The 18,900-nt window shown below is 45.9% G+C and overlaps 1 protein-coding gene across 1 annotated transcript; it reads left to right on the top strand.

The window, feature by feature from the left end:
• The first annotated feature begins 1,551 nt into the window (after positions 1–1,551).
• On the top strand, positions 1,552–5,620 carry LOC135674327 (MDIS1-interacting receptor like kinase 2-like). The gene is made up of 2 exons (XM_065184075.1): positions 1,552–4,968; positions 5,046–5,620. The coding sequence occupies exons 1-2, from the start codon at positions 1,680–1,682 to the stop codon at positions 5,405–5,407; spliced, it is 3,651 nt and encodes a 1,216-aa protein (XP_065040147.1). The 5' UTR covers positions 1,552–1,679; the 3' UTR covers positions 5,408–5,620.
• Positions 5,621–18,900: the final 13,280 nt, after the last annotated feature.

Here is an 18,900-nt window from a genome sequence, read left to right as displayed (position 1 = left end):
CCGATAAGTCGATCGATCCTCCAACCCGATTATCAAAGGCCCTCTCCATGAGAGCCAAGATTCTGTGAATGCTTAGGTGTCTCACCCAAAGGGAATCGTGACATGACGTCTAATCTTCTGACATGTTCAACTCTAGCCCAACATCTGATTCCTCCTGCTTCAATCAATTTGCCTCTTCTTGATCAAAGCTAGTCCTGCGCCACTCAAAACGCTGATTAGATTATAACATTATCAATTGATTTCATCATCAAAATGTGAGATTAAACAAAAACTTATAAGCTTTAGAGATAGAAGAATATCAACAAAAAAAAGTCTTCATCTAATTTTGCATTAAAATTTTCTAAGGAAATTTTATCATTTAAAATAAAATATTTATAACAAAAAACTTTGAAATATAAGATGTTGGGTTTTTTATTATTTCACAATTCATAAGGAATTTTAGATAAATGAGGTCTTATAAAAATCTTGTTTACGACATGTCGTATTAATAACTTCAGCCCAAAAATATGTTGGATATGCTATATTTATTATTATGATCATACCCATTCAAATCATAAAATTCTTTTGAAGTATGATTTTTAAATTCATCACTATAATCACTACGAATATAAAAAATCATAAAATCTTTTTTATTTTGAACTTATTTATAAAATTTAGTAAAATATTTAAAATAATAATTTTTATGTGTCATGATCGAGTATATCTAGTATAATCATCCATAACCACAAAAGCATATTTGTTACCTCATACACTTATGATATTAATATATTCATGTGAGATTAATTATAAGATTCTTGAATAATCTCTAATTAAATATAATCCTTTTGTATATTATCTCATATAAACTTAAAGAATATATATATATATATATATATATATATATATATATATATATATATATATATATATATATTCATCCTCTCCAAAAATCCTATAGAGTATCCTCTTTCATATTTTATAGAAAATCTTCAATTTAAAGATACATAACATATTTATAAAATAATTAAATCTTAATTTTTAGTGTTTATGTGTCACAAAGTGTTAGCTAAAATATCATGAGTTTTCCAAAAGCTAACCCTTCTTGCCATAATTTAGTCTGTTAAGGCTTTAGTTCAACTGCCTATCCAATAAATTCTAGTAATGTTTCATAAAGTTAGACTCAAAAGAATCTACTTGGTAAGTATTTTTTTAATTTTTTAATTAGATTATATGATGGACAAAGAATTCTCTACATTTTTCAGATTTTTCAGATTAGATTTTTCATCATATTGAATTTATGTGAAAATAATCTCTACATTTAGAGGTAAAGTGGTGTATATTAGTTCTCTTTAAATCCTGTATTAATAGAAACCCAGTACAATGGATCTGTCGAGAAAAAAAAAAAAATATATATATATATATATATATATATATATTTGTGATCTTCACAGGATGTGTTCAATTAGATAGGATGTGAATAATCCAGCAAAAAGCCGCCACATCCACTATTAACTGTCGCCCTCTCCGTTAAAGAGAGTCCAAAGACCTTCACTAATTCCACAGTTGGAAAAATTGGTCATGGAAGTTTATTCAAATCAGAAAGCAAATGATTTCACACCCTCGTCCTCTTCCTCCCCTCAGCCTTATATCTTCCTCCGCCACCGTGTGGCTACAGCAACCTCCATTTTCTTCAGTCAGCCATGAAGCTGATCCATGCCCCAACTCCCCTCCTCAACCTTCTCTTCCTCCTCTTCTCCTTCTCGCCTTCGAACACCGCAGCAGAAACAGAAACGCAAGCTCTTCTAGCGTGGAAATCCAGCCTGCTCCAGCCTGACTCTCTTGCCTCATGGTCCCTCGCCAACTCCACCACCCCATGCGAGTGGTTCGGCGTTCGCTGCGACTCCGGCGGCAGCGTCGTCGTGCAGCTGAGTTTACCGTATTCCAACCTCGTCGGCACTCTCGGTAACTTGGATTTCTCCTCTTTGCCCAACCTCACAACTCTCGATCTCAGCTACAATAACCTCGCCGGCGCCGTCCCTTCCAACATCTCTGCTCTGTCCAAACTCACCTCATTAGACCTCAGCAGTAACAACTTCAGCGGATCCATTCCGCGGGAGATTGGGCAGCTGTCGGAGCTCCTCGAGCTCCGTCTCGACAACAACAGCTTCGGCGGAGGGATACCCTACCAGCTTAGCGGTCTGCAGAAGGTGCAGCTCCTCGACCTCGGATCCAATTACTTGGAAACACCGGACTACTCCAATTTCACCGGCATGCCTTCTTTGACATACCTCGATCTGTTCCTCAACAGCCTGACAGAAGAATTCCCTCCGTTCATACTGAAATGCACCAACTTAACATACCTTGATCTCTCAGCGAACGGATTCACAGGTCCAATCCCAGAGTCATTGGCTATCAACTTAGTAAGCCTCGAGTACCTGAATCTTTCATTCAATTCCTTTGAAGGAGTAATTCCAGCCTCTCTTACTAAGCTACCGCGGCTTCGAGACCTTCGCCTGGGAGGAAACAACCTCGTCGGAGGGGTGCCGGCGACTCTAGGATCCATTTCCAGCCTTCGAGTTCTTGAGCTTTACAACAATTCATTGGGTGGACCGATTCCACCTTCGCTAGGTCAGCTCCAGAAGCTGGAACGCCTCGACATCAAATTGGCAGGACTGAACTCCACCATCCCTCCTGAACTCGGCAACTGTACCAATCTGAACTACATAGAACTGTCTACCAATCGGCTCGAGGGAGAATTTCCAGGATCCTTTGTGAAGCTCACCAAAATGAGGGAGTTCGGGATCTCCTCCAACTCGCTTTCCGGCAAGATCCCGTCGGACTTCTTCGGTAGTTGGCCTCAGCTTATTTCCTTTCAGGTGCAGAACAACTCCATCACTGGGCGGATTCCCTCGGAGATTGGACTAGCGAAGAATCTGACATTACTCTTCCTCTACACCAACAATCTTTCCGGTCCAATTCCGGTGGAGATTGGGAATTTGGTGAACTTGTTCCAGTTGGATCTGTCAGAGAACTCGCTGACGGGTACAATCCCTTCGACAATCGGCAACCTCACGAACTTATCTGTCTTGAATCTCTTCTACAACAATCTCACCGGCTCGATCCCGGAGGAGATTGGAAACATGACGGCACTGGCTAGCATTGACCTCAACACCAACAATTTAGAGGGGGAGCTGCCAGGTACCATCGCTGAGCTTCCAAACCTTGCTTCTCTATCCGTCTTCACCAACAACCTCGCTGGTAGCATCCCCCGAGACCTCGGACAGAATGGCCTGTTGCAGAACGTCAGGTTCTCGAACAATTCCTTCTCCGGTGAACTGCCTCGAGGATTGTGCACCGGCTTCGCCCTTCACCACCTCCTGGTGAATAGCAACAATTTCTCCGGCTATTTGCCGTCTTGTTTGCGGAATTGCTCGAGTCTGCTTCGAGTCCGATTGGACTGGAACCACTTCAGTGGGAACTTAGAAGAAGCTTTCGGAGTACACCCCGACCTTGTTTACTTAGACCTCACTGGAAACCAGTTGACTGGCACGCTCTTGCCGGACTGGGCAGAGTGCAAAAACCTCACTTACTTGCACATAGACGGCAATAGCATCTCCGGTGACATTCCCGCAGCATTGGGAAACATGACCAAACTACAAGATCTGAGCTTGGCGTCAAACTATGTGGCAGGAGGCATCCCACCTGAAATCGGGAAATTGGAGTTCTTATTTAAGCTCAACTTGAGCAGCAACATGTTAACAGGTTCGATTCCTTCAGAGCTAGGAGAGCTTGATCCACTAACACATCTTGATCTATCAGGAAATGAACTCACTGGCCGAGTCACTGCGGAGCTCGCTAATCTGAACGACCTGTTGTTGTTGGATCTGAGCATGAATAAGTTGAGAGGGGAGATACCATATCAGATAGGAAACTTGAATTCTCTCCAAATTCTGTTAGACTTGAGTAGCAATTCTCTCTCTGGGACGATACCATCAAATCTTGGGAAGCTGACGAGGCTGCAAAAGCTCAACATCTCCCATAACAATCTTTCAGGTGAAATCCCAGATTCTTTATCAGAAATGGTCAGCCTGGAATCTGTGGACTTCTCCTACAACAATTTCACAGGTCCGATTCCAGAAGGAGGTGCTTTCCGGAATGCGTCTTTCGAAGCCTATGTGGGTAATCTGGGGCTATGCGGAGATGTGAAAGGCTTACTTTCTTGTTTCTCTACCTCCGTTGAAGTTTCTCACAAGCATCACAAACGACTCGTCATCGCGATCGTTGTTCCAGTTGTGGGGGTGTTGGTGTTGGCGGCCACAGTCATAACGATCATGCTATTATGCAGGGATGACCCTCGAGAGAAGCTTGAGATGGAGAAAGCAGCCAGGGAAAGTTCCGAGTCATCGATATGGGAAAGAGAATGCAAGTTCACTTTCATGGACATTGCGAATGCGACGGGCAACTTTGACGAAGCTTGCTGCATTGGAAGAGGACGATTCGGAAGCGTCTACAAGGCGGAGCTGCCGACAGGGCAGGTAGTTGCTGTGAAGCGTTTTCACGTTGCGCATTCTGAAGAGATGGTGAACATGTATCAGAAGAGCTTCGACAACGAGATCGCAGCTCTCACAGAGGTCAGACACCGAAACATCGTGAAGCTGCACGGGTTCTGCTCGAAGAGCGGATACATGTACTTGGTGTACGAGTACGTCAGCAGGGGTAGCTTGGGGGAGGTGCTGCATGGGGAGGAAGGGGGGACGAAACTGGACTGGGCGATGAGAGTGAAGGTTGTACACGGGTTGGTTCATGCCTTGGCCTATCTGCACCACGATTGCTCCCTGCCGATCGTGCATCGTGATGTCTCGGTGAACAACATCTTGCTGGAGTCGGATTTCGAGCCTCGTTTGTCCGATTTCGGAACAGCGAAGTTGTTGAACCCTGATTCTTCCAATTGGACCACTGTTGCTGGATCCTACGGCTACATGGCTCCAGGTAACAACACCTCTTCCATTCTCATACTGCATTCACCTGGACATTATATGATTCAACCTGATGAACTTGTTTTGCAGAGCTCGCTTACACAATGAGGGTGACAGAGAAATGCGATGTCTACAGCTTTGGGGTTGTAGCACTGGAAGTCCTGATGGGGAAGCACCCAGGGGAACTCATTTCCTCTCTGCCTTCGTTGCCGGAAGGAAAAGAATTGTTGCTGAAGGAAACGCTGGACCAACGATTGCCTGCTCCGGCCGGCCAGTTAGCAGAGGAGGTCGTCTTCATCGTGAAGGTGGCACTGGCGTGCATTAGCAGCAATCCATCGTCGCGTCCTTCCATGCGTTTCGTCGCGCAGGAGATATCTGCTCAAACCCAAGCTTGCATTCGTCAGCCGTTCGAAACGATTACAATCGGCATGCTAAATGGTTTTCAGGAATGATGAATTAATCGAGCTGTAAGAGAAGAAATTGTTTTGGCTGAGGGAAGAAGAAGAGGATGTGCAGACAGTATATGTGCAGCAGTACAGTTTGGTATTTCATTTTCTTTTGTATACTTGTATAGATTGGATGTGTCACAAATCCTGTCAAAGAAAAATGTTTTGTATTTAAGGAACATATCTCACATCATTCATGAAAATGCTTAGTCTCGAGAATTTTTAGTTTTTTATGTTCAAAAGATTCAGAATAATTCAGCTTTTACTTTATATCTTTGGTCAGCTTAAAACCACGACCTCTAATTTGGGTGGTGATAGGACGTATTTTGACCCTATGTGAATCACCGACAAACGTTACAAACCGACACAATACCGTACGCCTTCATAACCGCGGGGTGTATGACACATCAAACTCCAACGGTGCGACTATGCGGCCTAACCACCCCAAGGGTTGGGAGCGGTGTCGTCTGTTGTTAGGGCAGTGCCGTCTGACATCGCTCAAGTACCCCCGAAGATGCCACCTCATCAGAGAGGTTATTTCGCCCCAGAGTCAACGGCCATGCCAAACCAGGGCCCAACCAATTCCTGAATGCAGGTATAAATACCCCTAACCTGATCCAGGAAAAGGGGGAGGGGAGAAAGATCAATTGATCACTCCACAGACTTGTTCGTCAGAGGGGCCTCGTCGGGTGATCCTGACGAGGGCCATTTTTGTAGGAAAATACGGCCATCTCATGAAGACGAGCTGCCAACCATCCTGGAGAAGGAGAGACGCAGCACGGTATACATAGCGCCCGAATTAGCACACCAAGGAACACTGAACAACACCCCGTTGTGAGGGCCCGGTCGACCTCGGCATCCAGCTCAGCCGGTAGAAGACTCCCAACATTGACCCGTGGACCAGGTCGTGCTGGCTCATCAGCCACGACACATTTGTTCACTAACATTTTGGCACTAGAAGGAGGGCCATGTTGTAGGAGCATCCCGTGGGAGCTCTCCCCGAGGGAGAACTATCGGTCGATCACCCTTCTGTCAGGCCTGGAGATTAGCCCCTCCCCATCCTTCGAGATGAGGGGATCCCGGTCTTGACACCAGATCGCTACTGGCGCCCATTCCTAGACTTACCACGGGACCCTCGATCGTGTCGCTCGAGGCGTTCCTCAGCCTGACCAAGCAAGTACAAGCGATGGTAGGGATGATGGAGATGCTCGTCCCGCTTATTCCCCTTTCATGCAGCTAGCAGCTCCCTCGATTGACCCGACCCGGTAGAGGCCGAGCAGGGAGTAGGTCAGGACGGGAGAAGCCCGAGACCAAACGACGGACCCAAGAGGTCTGCCCGAGCAGAGCATACTCGTACCCTGCCGAGTCACACTACCCCACTTCGAGCATGATACCGTAACATCCGACTCAGCGGACGACTCGCTTAGGGCCCAATTGTCCCAGGTCAACTAACGTTTGGATGCGTTCCAGCATGAGTTTGAAAAATCGTGGGATGAGTCCAACGAAGGAAGCTCGGGTGGGTCCCCTTTCACTCAGAAAGTATAGGACAAGCTGGTACCTCTCAACTTCAGGCTGCTGACATTGGAGACATACGATGGCGGCTCCGATCCCACGGAGCACATCTTTGCATTCCAGGCTCAGTTGGCCCTCTTTGGCACCTCCGATGCATTGATGTGCTAGGCATTTCCGACCACTCTAAGGGGACCGGCACGAGCATGGTTCAGCTGGCTAGGCCAACACTCGGTCTCATCCTTCGACCAACTCGCCGGGGAGTGTGAGCAGAACTTCCTCGCTAGTGCGCGACCTAGGCCTTCCATGGCCACCTTGCTTGCGCTATCCCAGCACGAAGACGAGTCGCTCTCTTAGTTCGTGGCATGCTTTGCCACTAAGATCCAGGGATTCCCGGATGCTCACTCCTCTCTTATCATGGAGGCATTTTTGATGGGCGTGAAGCTTTCAAGGTTCTTCTGGTCAATGATCAAGAGGCCGCTAGTAGCCATCCTCGAGATGCTCTAGCGCGCCGACCAGTACATCATCGCCAAAGCTTTGGTGGTGGAAAAGCGCATGAATAGCTAGAGGCCAAGGGTGGGACAATCCTAGGGAACAACTTCAGCAGCCCCGGTGTAACCCCGCCAGAGGCCCGATTGACAAGAGCCACTGCTCCCGAGGCCTCCGCCTCTCCGTCTGAACATGTTCCACTGGGACTACGACCACGACACGGAAGATTACCATGACTGTTATGATCCTTTTATTTTTCCTGTGCTTTCCTTTTATTTTCTGCGTATTTATTAAATCAGTTTAGTTTAGTTAAAGTCGGAACTCTATAAATAGAGATGTAACTGCTTCTTTTAAATCATCTATGAAAAATATTATTTTATCTTTTAACAAACCCTAGGAGGCCAATCAAGGAGGCCGATCCCCTCGAAGTGATCATCCCCTTTCTCTTCTTCTTTTTTAGGATAAGACTTTAGGGTCTTATCATTTGGTATCAGAGGCGATCCTTGGCGTTTCCGCTGCAACGTAACTAGAAAAAAAAAGGAAAGGAAGAGAGAAAGCAGAGAGAGAGAAGAAGAAGAAGCCGCAGCCAGCCCACCGCCGCCCCTGCTCTCCGGCAGGCCGCGCCCTCCCGTGCTGCCTCCTTTCCACCGTCGGCGCTGCTTCCCAGCCGATCGACCAACGCCGTCGCTGCCCCCCAGCCGGCGACCTCTCCTCGCTTTCCCGTCTCGCTCGAGCGAGAAGGATCCCCAGCGCCGTCTCCCTGCTAACGGACCACCCCTTCGTCGTTGAGACTCTCGGCAGCGCTGCCCTAATTTCTCTGCCACCGTGCCCCCCCCGGGTCGCAGCCGCAGCCTCCGGTTGCCCCCCTCTTCACGGCGACCGAAACAGGGCAACTCACCGCTGCTGCCCTTGTTTCCAGCCGCGACTCCACCAGCCGCGCCTCCTCCAGCACTCCTCCTTCCCTCGAGTGCCGTTGCCGCCCAGCCGACCCATCACCGCTGTGGGCCACCGTGCGACGACCGCCGCTGGCCTCCCAGCTGTCGCCGCTCCACCTTGCTCTGCATCTAACCGAAACAGAGCACACTTGCTCTGCCCTTGTTTCAGCCGCGCCACATTGCTCTGCATCTAACCGAAACAGAGCACACTTGAGCTGCCCTTGTTTCAGCCGCGCCACAGTCGCGTGGATTCCCTTGCTGCTGCCGGCTGTCGCCACCGTCGCTGCTACTGCCCAGCTACTGTACAGATGCCCTTGACTAGATATCAGAAATAAGAACCGGGGATTACCGACTTGCAATCGTACACAATGACAACCGATAACTCAGTGAAGGCACAAATGGAAGCGTTAGAAACCAGAATTGAAAACCGGCTACAAGAAACTCTTCATGATTTCAAAAAGAGCTTGTTGGAGCACTTTAGCGGGTTTCAACAAGATGGAAACTCAAGATCTATGCTGAATAAATCGAGAGATACAGGAAAATGGCCCCAGGATGGTGACACACACTACCCACGTATCAGGGTAGAATTTCCACGATGGGAAGATGGGGATCCGACCAGTTGGACCTCTAGGGCGGAAAATTTTTTTCGTTTTCACAGAACTCTAGAAGAATCCAAGGTAGAAGTGGTCTCAATCCAGCTCGATGGAGATGCAATCCAGTGGTATGATTAGTACGAAACTTGCCATGGAATTCCTTCGTGGGAGCAGTTTAAAAGAGGACTTCTTGTTCGCTTTGGCCCATCCGAATATGAGAATGTTGATGACCAACTCGCGAAAATTCGTCAGACTTCTACAGTGTTGGAATATCAGAGTAGATTTGAAAGATTGTCCAACCAAGCTAGAGATTGGTCAGAACGACAACTTCTGGGTACATTTATTGAAGGGCTTATTCCCGAGATCCGGTGTGAGGTTAAGGCTCGTCAACCTCGTACTATGATGGCTGCGATTTCATTTGCACGCCTACATGAAGAAAAAATCAGTGTGGAATGTCGTCGAAACAGAGGTGCCAATAAACAGGTGATTAGCAGGCAACCTACCTCATCTACTCCTAGTCGAAACTATAACACTAGCAAACTAACCCAAGAAGAACTCAAAGAAAGGTTAGCGAAGGGTTTGTGCTGGCATTGCGATGAAAAGTGGAGTAAGGAGCATCGATGCAAACAAGGAAGACTTTTGATGATTGAACCGATCGAGGAGGAATCAGAAGTAGAAGTATCAGATTCCGATCATGAAGAAGTGGAAACTAATGATGATGTTGAAGCCGTCACACATACAGTGCATGCATTGGCTGGCTACTCTAATCCACAAACTATGAAAATTGGGGGAACTCTGAAACACCAGTCTATCATTGTTTTGATTGATACGGGTAGCACTAATAATTTTATGGATAGGAAAATTATAGCCCGATTAGCTTATCACATCAAATGTTGTGACAAATTTGAAGTCAAGGTCGCCGATGGACGGATTTTAACCTGTGACAGCAAGTGCTCAAAGATAAAACTAATTTTGCAAGGTCAAGAATTATTTGTGGATTTCTTTTTATTACCCTTGGAAGACTATGAAGTGGTGCTCGGAATTGAATGACTATCAACCCTAGGTGATGTCCCTTGGAATTTTTCTAAACTGATTATGAAGTTCTTTATTAATGGAAGACAGGTGACTCTCAAAGGAAGACGTGGAGGTAAGGTTACAACTATCACCAGCCATCGGATGGAGCGGGTCCTTCGGAAGACACACACCAGATTTTTGGTGCAATTGCATAACATTGAAAAGGACATGACAGTGAACATTCCGACTGGAAATATTGAATCATTGCTAACAGAGTTTGCAGATATATTTGCAGAGCCACACGGACTTCCACCTCTTAGATGTCATGATCATCGGATCCCACTATTACCCGAGAAGGCACCAACCAATGTCCGACCGTATAGATATCCACATTTCCAAAAGGTAGAGATGGAGAGGATTGTCACAGAGATGCTCAAAACAAGAGTTATACGAGCTAGTGTTAGCCTATATTCTTCCCCAGTCTTACCAGTCAGAAAGAAGGACGGCTCATGGCAGATGTGTGTCGACTATCGAGCACTTAACAGCATTACAGTGAAAGATAAATATCCTATTCCAGTAGTGGATGAACTATTGGATGAATTTGGAGGAGCACAGGTCTTCACTAAATTGGACCTACGATCAGGCTATCATCAAATCAGAGTACATGAAAGGGATGTTCAGAAAACTGCCTTCAGGACACATAATGGCCATTATGAGTTTCTAGTAATGCCTTTTGGGTTAACTAATGCGCCCTCTACTTTCCAGAGTTTAATGAATGATATATTTCGGGCTCATCTTCGTAAGTTTGTTTTGGTTTCCTTTTATGATATTTTAATATATAGTCATTCCCTAGAAAGTCATTTATTACATTTACGAACTGTCTTTAATATTCTTCGTGAGTATGGTCTTTTTGTCAAGAAATCCAAGTATAGTTTTGGGCAACCTGAGGTTGAGTACCTCGGCCATATCATATCTCAAAAGGGTGTCGCAGTTGATCTTTCAAAAATCCAAGTGATGACAGACTGGCCAATTCCAAAGTCAATCAAAGCTTTAAGGGGGTTCTTGGGACTAACTGGCTATTATCGAAAGTTTGTGAAGAATTATGGCAAAATTAGTGCCCCCTTGATGTCACTTCTAAAGAAAAATACATTCAGATGGTCAGAAGAGGCAACTCAGGCATTTCAATTCCTGAAAACTGTAATGTCTACTACACCCGTGCTGGCTTTACCCGATTTTAACAAGATGTTTGTGATTGAATCTGATGCTTCTGGAGCTGGAATAGGGGTTGTATTAATGCAGGAAGGTCAGCCTATCGCTTATGCTAGTAAGGCTTTTTTCCCTTCCCATTTGAGTTTATCTATTTATGACAAGGAGATGCTAGCCATAATACATGCAGTCACAAAGTGGAGACCTTACCTAATTGGTCAACGGTTTCAAATACGCACCGATCAGAAAGGCCTCAAATATTTTCTAGAGCAAAAGATTTCTTCTCCAGAGCAACAGAAATGGATCTCAAAGCTACTGGGATTCGATTATGAGATCATTTATAAAAAGGGGAGTGAGAATTTAATAGCAGATGCCCTCTCACGCCTTCCACAACAAGCTGATAAACACCGAAGTGAACGAGAATTCACTGTAGGTGATTGGGTTTTCCTTTGTCTTCAACCCTACAAGCAAACTTCCATAAAGGTCTGATCTTCCATGAAGCTATCTCCTCGGTTTTTTGGACCTTATGAGGTATTAGAATGCATTGGACCAGTGGCCTACCGCTTGGATTTGCCTGCTAGCTCTAAACTACATCCAGTCTTTCATGTTGCATGCCTTAAAAGGAAATTGGGTGAAGATGCAATAGTGCAGTGCCACTTGCCAGACACTTCTACTACTGGGGAAGTTCAAACTCAACCACAAGTCATACTTGATCGACGAGTTGTAATGTACCGCAAACATCCTATAACTGAAGTGCTGGTGCAATGGGCCAACTTACCAAAGGAAGATGCCACTTGGGAGTCCTACAACATGCTAAAGGAGAAGTTTCCATAATTTGATGCTGCTCAGCCTTGAGGACAAGGCTGAATTGAAGGAGGCGGGATTGTTATGATCCTTTTATTTTTCCTATGCTTTCCTTTTATTTTCTGCGTATTTATTAAATCTGTTTAGTTTAGCTAAAGTCGGAACTCTATAAATAGAGATGTAACTGCTTCTTTTTGATCATCTATGAAAAATATTATTCTGTCTTTTGACAAACCCTAGGAGGCCGATACCCTCGAAGCGATCAAGGAGGCCGATCCCCTCGAAGTGATCATCCCCTTTCTCTTCTTCTTTTTTATGATAAGACTTTAGGGTCTTATCAATGACTTCCATAATCAAAGCGAGGACTTCATTCGAAAGGGTCACCTCGGGCGCTATCTTGAGGAACCCTGAGAAGTAACTCCATGTCCCAGGGGACCCATCAAAAGATGCCTCATCATCCAAAATCTCACGCCAAAAAGCCACTCACGACAAGAGGTCCATAGGCTCTCCAGATCGGTTCCCGACCTACGACTCGCTGGCCCAGCCCTTGCCCGAGCCTCTCCAGATTGGTTCCCTACCTACGGCTCACCGGCCCAGCTCTTGCTCGAGCCTCTCCAGATCAGTTCCCGACCTACAGCTCGTCGGGCCAGCTCTTGCCCGAGCATCTCCAGATCGGTTCCCGACCTACGGGTTGTCGGCCCAGCTCTTGCCCGAGCCTCTCCAGATTGGTTCCCGACCTATGGCTCGTCGGCCTAGCTCTTGCCCAAGCCTCTCCAGATCGCTCCCAACTAGCGACCCGTCAATGCCCCAAGCTCGATTCTTGCCCGGGTCGCTCCAAATTGCTCCCGACGAGCGACCCGTCAGCACTCAATTCGGAGCCGAGCTCACAACTCGGTCCCCAGATTCAATTTGGAGTCGAGCTCACAACTCGGTCCCCAGATTCAATTCGGAGCCAAGCTCACACCTCGGTCCCCAAACTCTATTCGAACCCGAGCTCACAACTTGGTCCTCAGATTCAATTCGGAGCCGGGCTCACAACTCGGTCCCCAGATTCTATTCGGAGTCGAGCTCACAACTCAGTCCCCAGATTCAGTTTGGAGCCGAGCTCACACCTTGGTCCCCAGACTCAATTCGAAACTGAGCTCATAAACTCGACCCCCAGACTCGAATCGGAACTTAACTTATTCAGTCCCCAATCCAATTCAGAGTCAAATATACCTACTCGGCCCCCGGATCTAGCTCCCATCCGAGTCATGCTAAATCGCTCTCGGTTTATGACCCACCGGCACCGAAACTGAAACCGAGCTTAATCGCTCGGCCCCCAGGTTCATTTTCTGCTCGGGTCGATCCAGTTCGCTCCCGATAGGCGACCTGCCAGCACCGAAACCTGAGCACGAGTATAAACCACTCGGCCCACAGGTCTAGATCTGATGCCCAAGTCACATCTTGGCCTAATCCAATGCCCGAGCCACGCCTCGCGGCCAGTATAATGCCCGAGTCACATCTCAGCTCGATCCAATTCTAGAGCCATGCCTCGCAACTAATCTAATGCCCGAGCCACACATTTCGACCATCCAACGCTAGAGTCATATCTCGACCAAATTCAGCATTTGAGCCATGCACATCAGCCATCCAACGCCCGAGCCACGCATCTCGGCCAAATCCAGCATCCAAGCCACGAACATCGGCCATCTAATGCCCGAATCACATCTCGGCCAAGTCCAGCATCTGAGCCACACATATCAACCATCCAACGCCCGAGTCGCACCTTAGCCATCCAGCATCTGAGCCATGCACCTCGGCCAAATCTAGCGTCCAAGCCACACACCTCGACCATCCAACGCTCGAGTCACATCTTGGCCAAATCTAGCGTTCGAGCCATGCACATCGGCCATCCAACGCCCGAGTCACTCATCTCGACCAAATCTAGCATCCAAGCCACACACATCGGCCATCCAATGCCCGAGTCACATCTCGGCCAAACCCAGCGTCCGAGCCAAGCACCTCGACCATCCAACACCTGAGTCATACCTCGGCAAAATCCAGTGTCTGAGCCACGCACCTCGGCCATCCAACGCCCGAGTCGCATCTCGGCCAAATCCAGCGTTTGAGCCACGCACCTCGGCCAAATCTAGCATCCAACCATGCACCTCGGCCATCCAACGCCCGAGTCTCATCTCGTCCAAATCTAGCGTCCAAGCCACGCACCTCGGCCATCCAACACCCAAGTCGCATCTCGGCCAAATCCAGCGTCTGAGCCATGCACCTCGGACAAATCCAACGTCTGAGCCATGCACCACGGCTATCCAATGCCCGAGTCGCATCTCAGCCAAATCCAGCGTCTAAGCCATGCACCTCGGCCAAATCTAGCGTCCAAGCCACGCACCTCAACCATCCAATGCTTGAGTCGCATCTTGGCCAAATCTAGTGTCCAAGCCATGCACCTCGGCCATCCAACGCCCGAGTCACATCTCGACCATATCCAGCGTCCGAGCCATGCACCTCGGCCATCCAATGCCCGAGTCGCATCTCGGCCAAATCCAGCGTCCGAGCCATGCACATCGGCCATCCAACGCCCGAGCCACGCATCTCAGCCAAATCCAGCATCCGAGCCATGCACATCGGCCATCCAACGCCTGAGCCACACATCTCGACCAAATCTAGCATATGAGCCATGCACATCGTTCATCCAATGCCCGAATCACATCTCGGCCAAATGCAGCATCCGAGCCACACACATTGGCCATCCAACGCCCGAGCCGCGCATCTCGGCCAATCCAATGCCCAAGCCACAGCCTCAGCACACCTCGGCCAATCCAACGCCTTAGCCACGCCCCAGTCGCATCTCGACAACCGTAACTCCGGGCCGTGCCAAACCCATTATCCGACCTATGACACGTCGGTTTCACCTCGACAAGCCCCTACCCTTTGATCAGTAGAGTCAATCCTCCCTGAAGCATGGGGCACCGCCCCTCTAAAACGCCCCCCGACGAGTCAATCCACCCTTGCCTCGCCGGTTTCGACGCTTCGGTTTCACCTCGACAGACCTCTATCGTTCGACCGATAGGGTTAGTCTTGCCCAGATCACTGGGCACCGCCCCCCTAAATTACCCTCGACAAATCAATTCGTTCCTCCCACAAAAAGCCCAGCGCTGTCATATCCCTCAAACCCAGGCATGCCTCCCGGACCGTCAACGATCCGTCGGCACGCCTTAGAGGGGGGGGGAGGGGAGGGGGGGGAGTGATAGGGCATATTTTGGCCCTATATGAACCACCAACAAATGTTGTAGACCAACGCAACACCGTACTGTCACGGACTTAGCTGGTTTTGCCTAAGTCGTGCGGCACCCTTGCGTGTCCGTCCGCAAAGGTCAGCCTCCCCGAAGCCTCCCATGATCCCTTAGGTCCCATAAAAGAGAGAACAGGATAGAGAAAATGCCTCACTCGGGATCCACAAGCAAACATCTCCGAAAAATACTTTATAGACAATGCAAATTACAAACAGACTTTACAAGCTCTGAACAGTTGCACAACAAAGGGTAAAATGATCCATTATGGACCAAAAATCTCTCACACATGTCCACATGACACAACATTTATTTATAAGCCTAAAGCGGCCACCGACCCAACTAAAATGGGACTATCAAGCCTTCGGTCGTCCCCCTACATGCTGTACAAAGTATGAACATACCAAAAGACACAAACATACATAAGCATTACATCAAACACCCTGTTTAGAAGTTTGTCCATGACAGTACGCCTCCAGAACCGCGGGGTGCATGCCACGTCAAGCTCCAACGGTGTGACTATGTGGCCTGACCACCCTAAGGGCTGGGGGCAGTGTCGTCTGACGCCGTTCAAGCATCCTCGAAGACGTCACCTCATCAGAGAGGTTGTTTCGCCCCCAGAGTCAATGGCCATGCCAGACCAGGGCCCAACCAATTCCCGCACGCAGGTATAAATACCCCCAACTTGATCCAGGAAAAGGGGGGGGGAGAGAAAGATCAATTGATCACTCCACTGACTTGCTCGTCGGAGAGGCATCGTCGGGTGATCCCGACAAGGGCCATTTTTGCATGAAAACACGACTATCTCATGAAGACGAGTTGCCAACCACCCCGGAGAAGGAGAGATGCAACATGACATACATAGCGCCCGGATCAGCACACCAAGGAACGCTGATCAGCACCCTGTCGTGAGGGCCCGGTCGACCTCAGCATCCAGCTCAGCCGGCAGAAGACTCTCGACATTGACCCGTGGACCAGGCCATGCTGACTCATCAACACATTTGTTCGTGGGAATAGTGACTAAAGAAAAAATTGTGTATTTGAACAATGAGGTTAGACTAAGTTTTGTAGGATTCAAAAGTTTCTTGTGGAAAATTTATTGCATAAGAGTTCTTCATGCATAGCACATTCGCATAAACTATAGTCAGGAGCCAAGTAGGTTTACCTTCTTCTGCCACCAGTAGAGTAACTGATTGACCACCAAGCCACAAAAATGCCACCAACTCTTCCATTAGAAGGAGTACAATATCCTTTCTAGTTTCTCCCACCCAAAAGGTGCCGTAGGAAGGCAACATTGTCCGATTCTTGTAAATGAGTTTCCAAGAAGAACTAGTAGAGAAATGTTGTGTTTATTGAGATGGCCTTGCCGGTGCTGCTTGCGGGCATCTTGACAATCCCAAACATGTTAAGTAGAAGTAGATGATACATTCTCTTAGCATGAATAGTCGTATCAGGAAGAGTATCTTTCTTTTTCTTTTGTCTAGTGTGTTTAAGAGCACTGAGGTGGGGAGGTTTATTGCGAGCTTTGGGGCCCTCTTTCTCAAAAAATCTCGTCCATGCAGGATCATCATCATCTTGTAGAAAACATCCCTCGATTTTTGTAGCGGCATCAGTGACTTTCGTTAAAAGCCTTCGAAACCTTGGCTACCAAAGCTTCATTAGGTGGGAGGGTGGTGAAGAAGATTGCAATGATGAAGGAATGGATCGAGCAGAGAAACGAAAGGAGTTGAGAGGCTTCGGGGAATAGTAGTGAGGAGGGAGGAAGAGAGGTTGTGGCATTACGAGGGACAAAGTGATTAAATAATGTAGTAGGAAGATGGGGAGAAGGTATACGTTTCATAGAGAAGAGGGGTTGATGCTTGTCCTCCTCGTTTCAAAGGAGGAGGACACCATTTTTCTCTTAGGGTTCCAAACTTTTGATAAGGACATTAAAACCTTACGTACTATCCCATAAAAATAAACCATTGACAATTTATGATAATACGATGAGATAACTAACTCTCTCATTAATTTATTAAATATGAACCATTGATAAAAAAAAAATTTAAACTTCAGATAATAATAATACATATATTATTCACTCCTAAGTCAATCTAAATCTTACCCAATATTAATGTGAGAATACATTAAGGTATTACACATCTTATCGTGTAGGATTAAATTGAGATGTCAATATCTAAAAATCCAAGTAAATATGTCACTAATGATATACTTTGACATCATCATTAAAAAAATCAAGTTTATATTGATAATTTTCAAAGTACAAAAATTATCAAAAGTAATTTCATAGAAATTTAATCCAACTCTTTAAATTGAAAGTGTTATACAAAGCATACATGAATTTGATATTTAAATCATATAATTATTTTTTAAAATATATCATTTTTCAGTGGTTTTGTCACTATAAATCCATTTATGATTATAGAATATTTTAAAATTTATTTTCAATATTAAGTCATAAATCCAACAAGACTTAGATAGTCCATCAAATGGAACATAGATGAGTTATAAAATATCTCTCAAGGACATTAATCTTACTGTTGAGAAAATCAAGCTTTGATATTATCACATTAATAGTGGTTTAGCCTTAAATAAAATTTTAAAAACTTGTAAATTTTAAGAAGTAAAACACAAGAGCAAAAGAACCAATATATATATAATCTTTAATAGTCGTTTGATCTGATTACTCTTAATTTTTTATCTATTGAGGCTACCGATATCGATCTTCGAAAATATGTCACTCCCTAAATATAATTCTAACACATAAATCCTCATATAACACCATCACATGAGAATAATTTTAAATTATTTGTAAAGATTACAAATATATTGTGCCCGAACGCTTTAGCCTAATTCCAATCATAGTCTAACAGCTACTTAAAGCAAAGATAAATAAATATTTCAATGAATTTAGAGGCATTTAGATCAAATAATCGGTTATCATGTTGATGTCCACTGTTATCCTGTGTGTCAAAATTAAAAAAAAAAAAGGCAAAAATAAAAACATCAAGTATAGATTGATTTACACATGAGAGAATATGTTAAAGTTGATAGATATATTGGATCATTCTAATAGCCGAAGCTTATCAATTTTGACAACCAAGAAGAATAAAATAGGATGTCACGGTAGATTGTGGATTAGCAGCAGGGAATCTATCTATCTGCACTTGTTCCTGATAAATCTTCTCGATTAGATTCCATTCCGACTTCATAATGGCTACTTATTAGGTAAACACATGCATTCTTTGCTGCCATATTAGCGATATGCCTTGAGATTTTTATTCGGCTTCTTCAGCCATCAATTTCCGCATATGAATTGGAACAGCCACTCACATCAAATGAAGTGATAGTGGATGTGATTTGGTGGAGTAGTTCTAAAGTGGGTGAAGTGCCTCCCGGTGAACATCGTTATCGGAATAGGTTGTCTGTGGAATTGCTCCTACTGCTAAGACGATTAAGCTGCAGTGGTTTGACAACAAAGTACAAGCATCCACATCGTCTTCCTTCCCCCATTTTCCCCTCTTTTTCTTTTTTTTCTTCTCCATGCATCATACCAAAAGAATTATTTAAAAATATTAATAATTTAGGATGAATTTTCGAGAAAAAAAATCTCTTTTTACTCTTTTTTTTTCCAGAGATGTCTTTTTTTCTAATTTTCCAAA

This window comes from Musa acuminata, chromosome BXJ1-5, assembly GCF_036884655.1.
Source record: "Musa acuminata AAA Group cultivar baxijiao chromosome BXJ1-5, Cavendish_Baxijiao_AAA, whole genome shotgun sequence".
Lineage (NCBI taxonomy): Eukaryota > Viridiplantae > Streptophyta > Magnoliopsida > Zingiberales > Musaceae > Musa > Musa acuminata.
The sequence above is the reverse complement of the archived record's forward strand: the minus strand, read 5'-3'. Positions and strand labels throughout refer to the sequence as shown.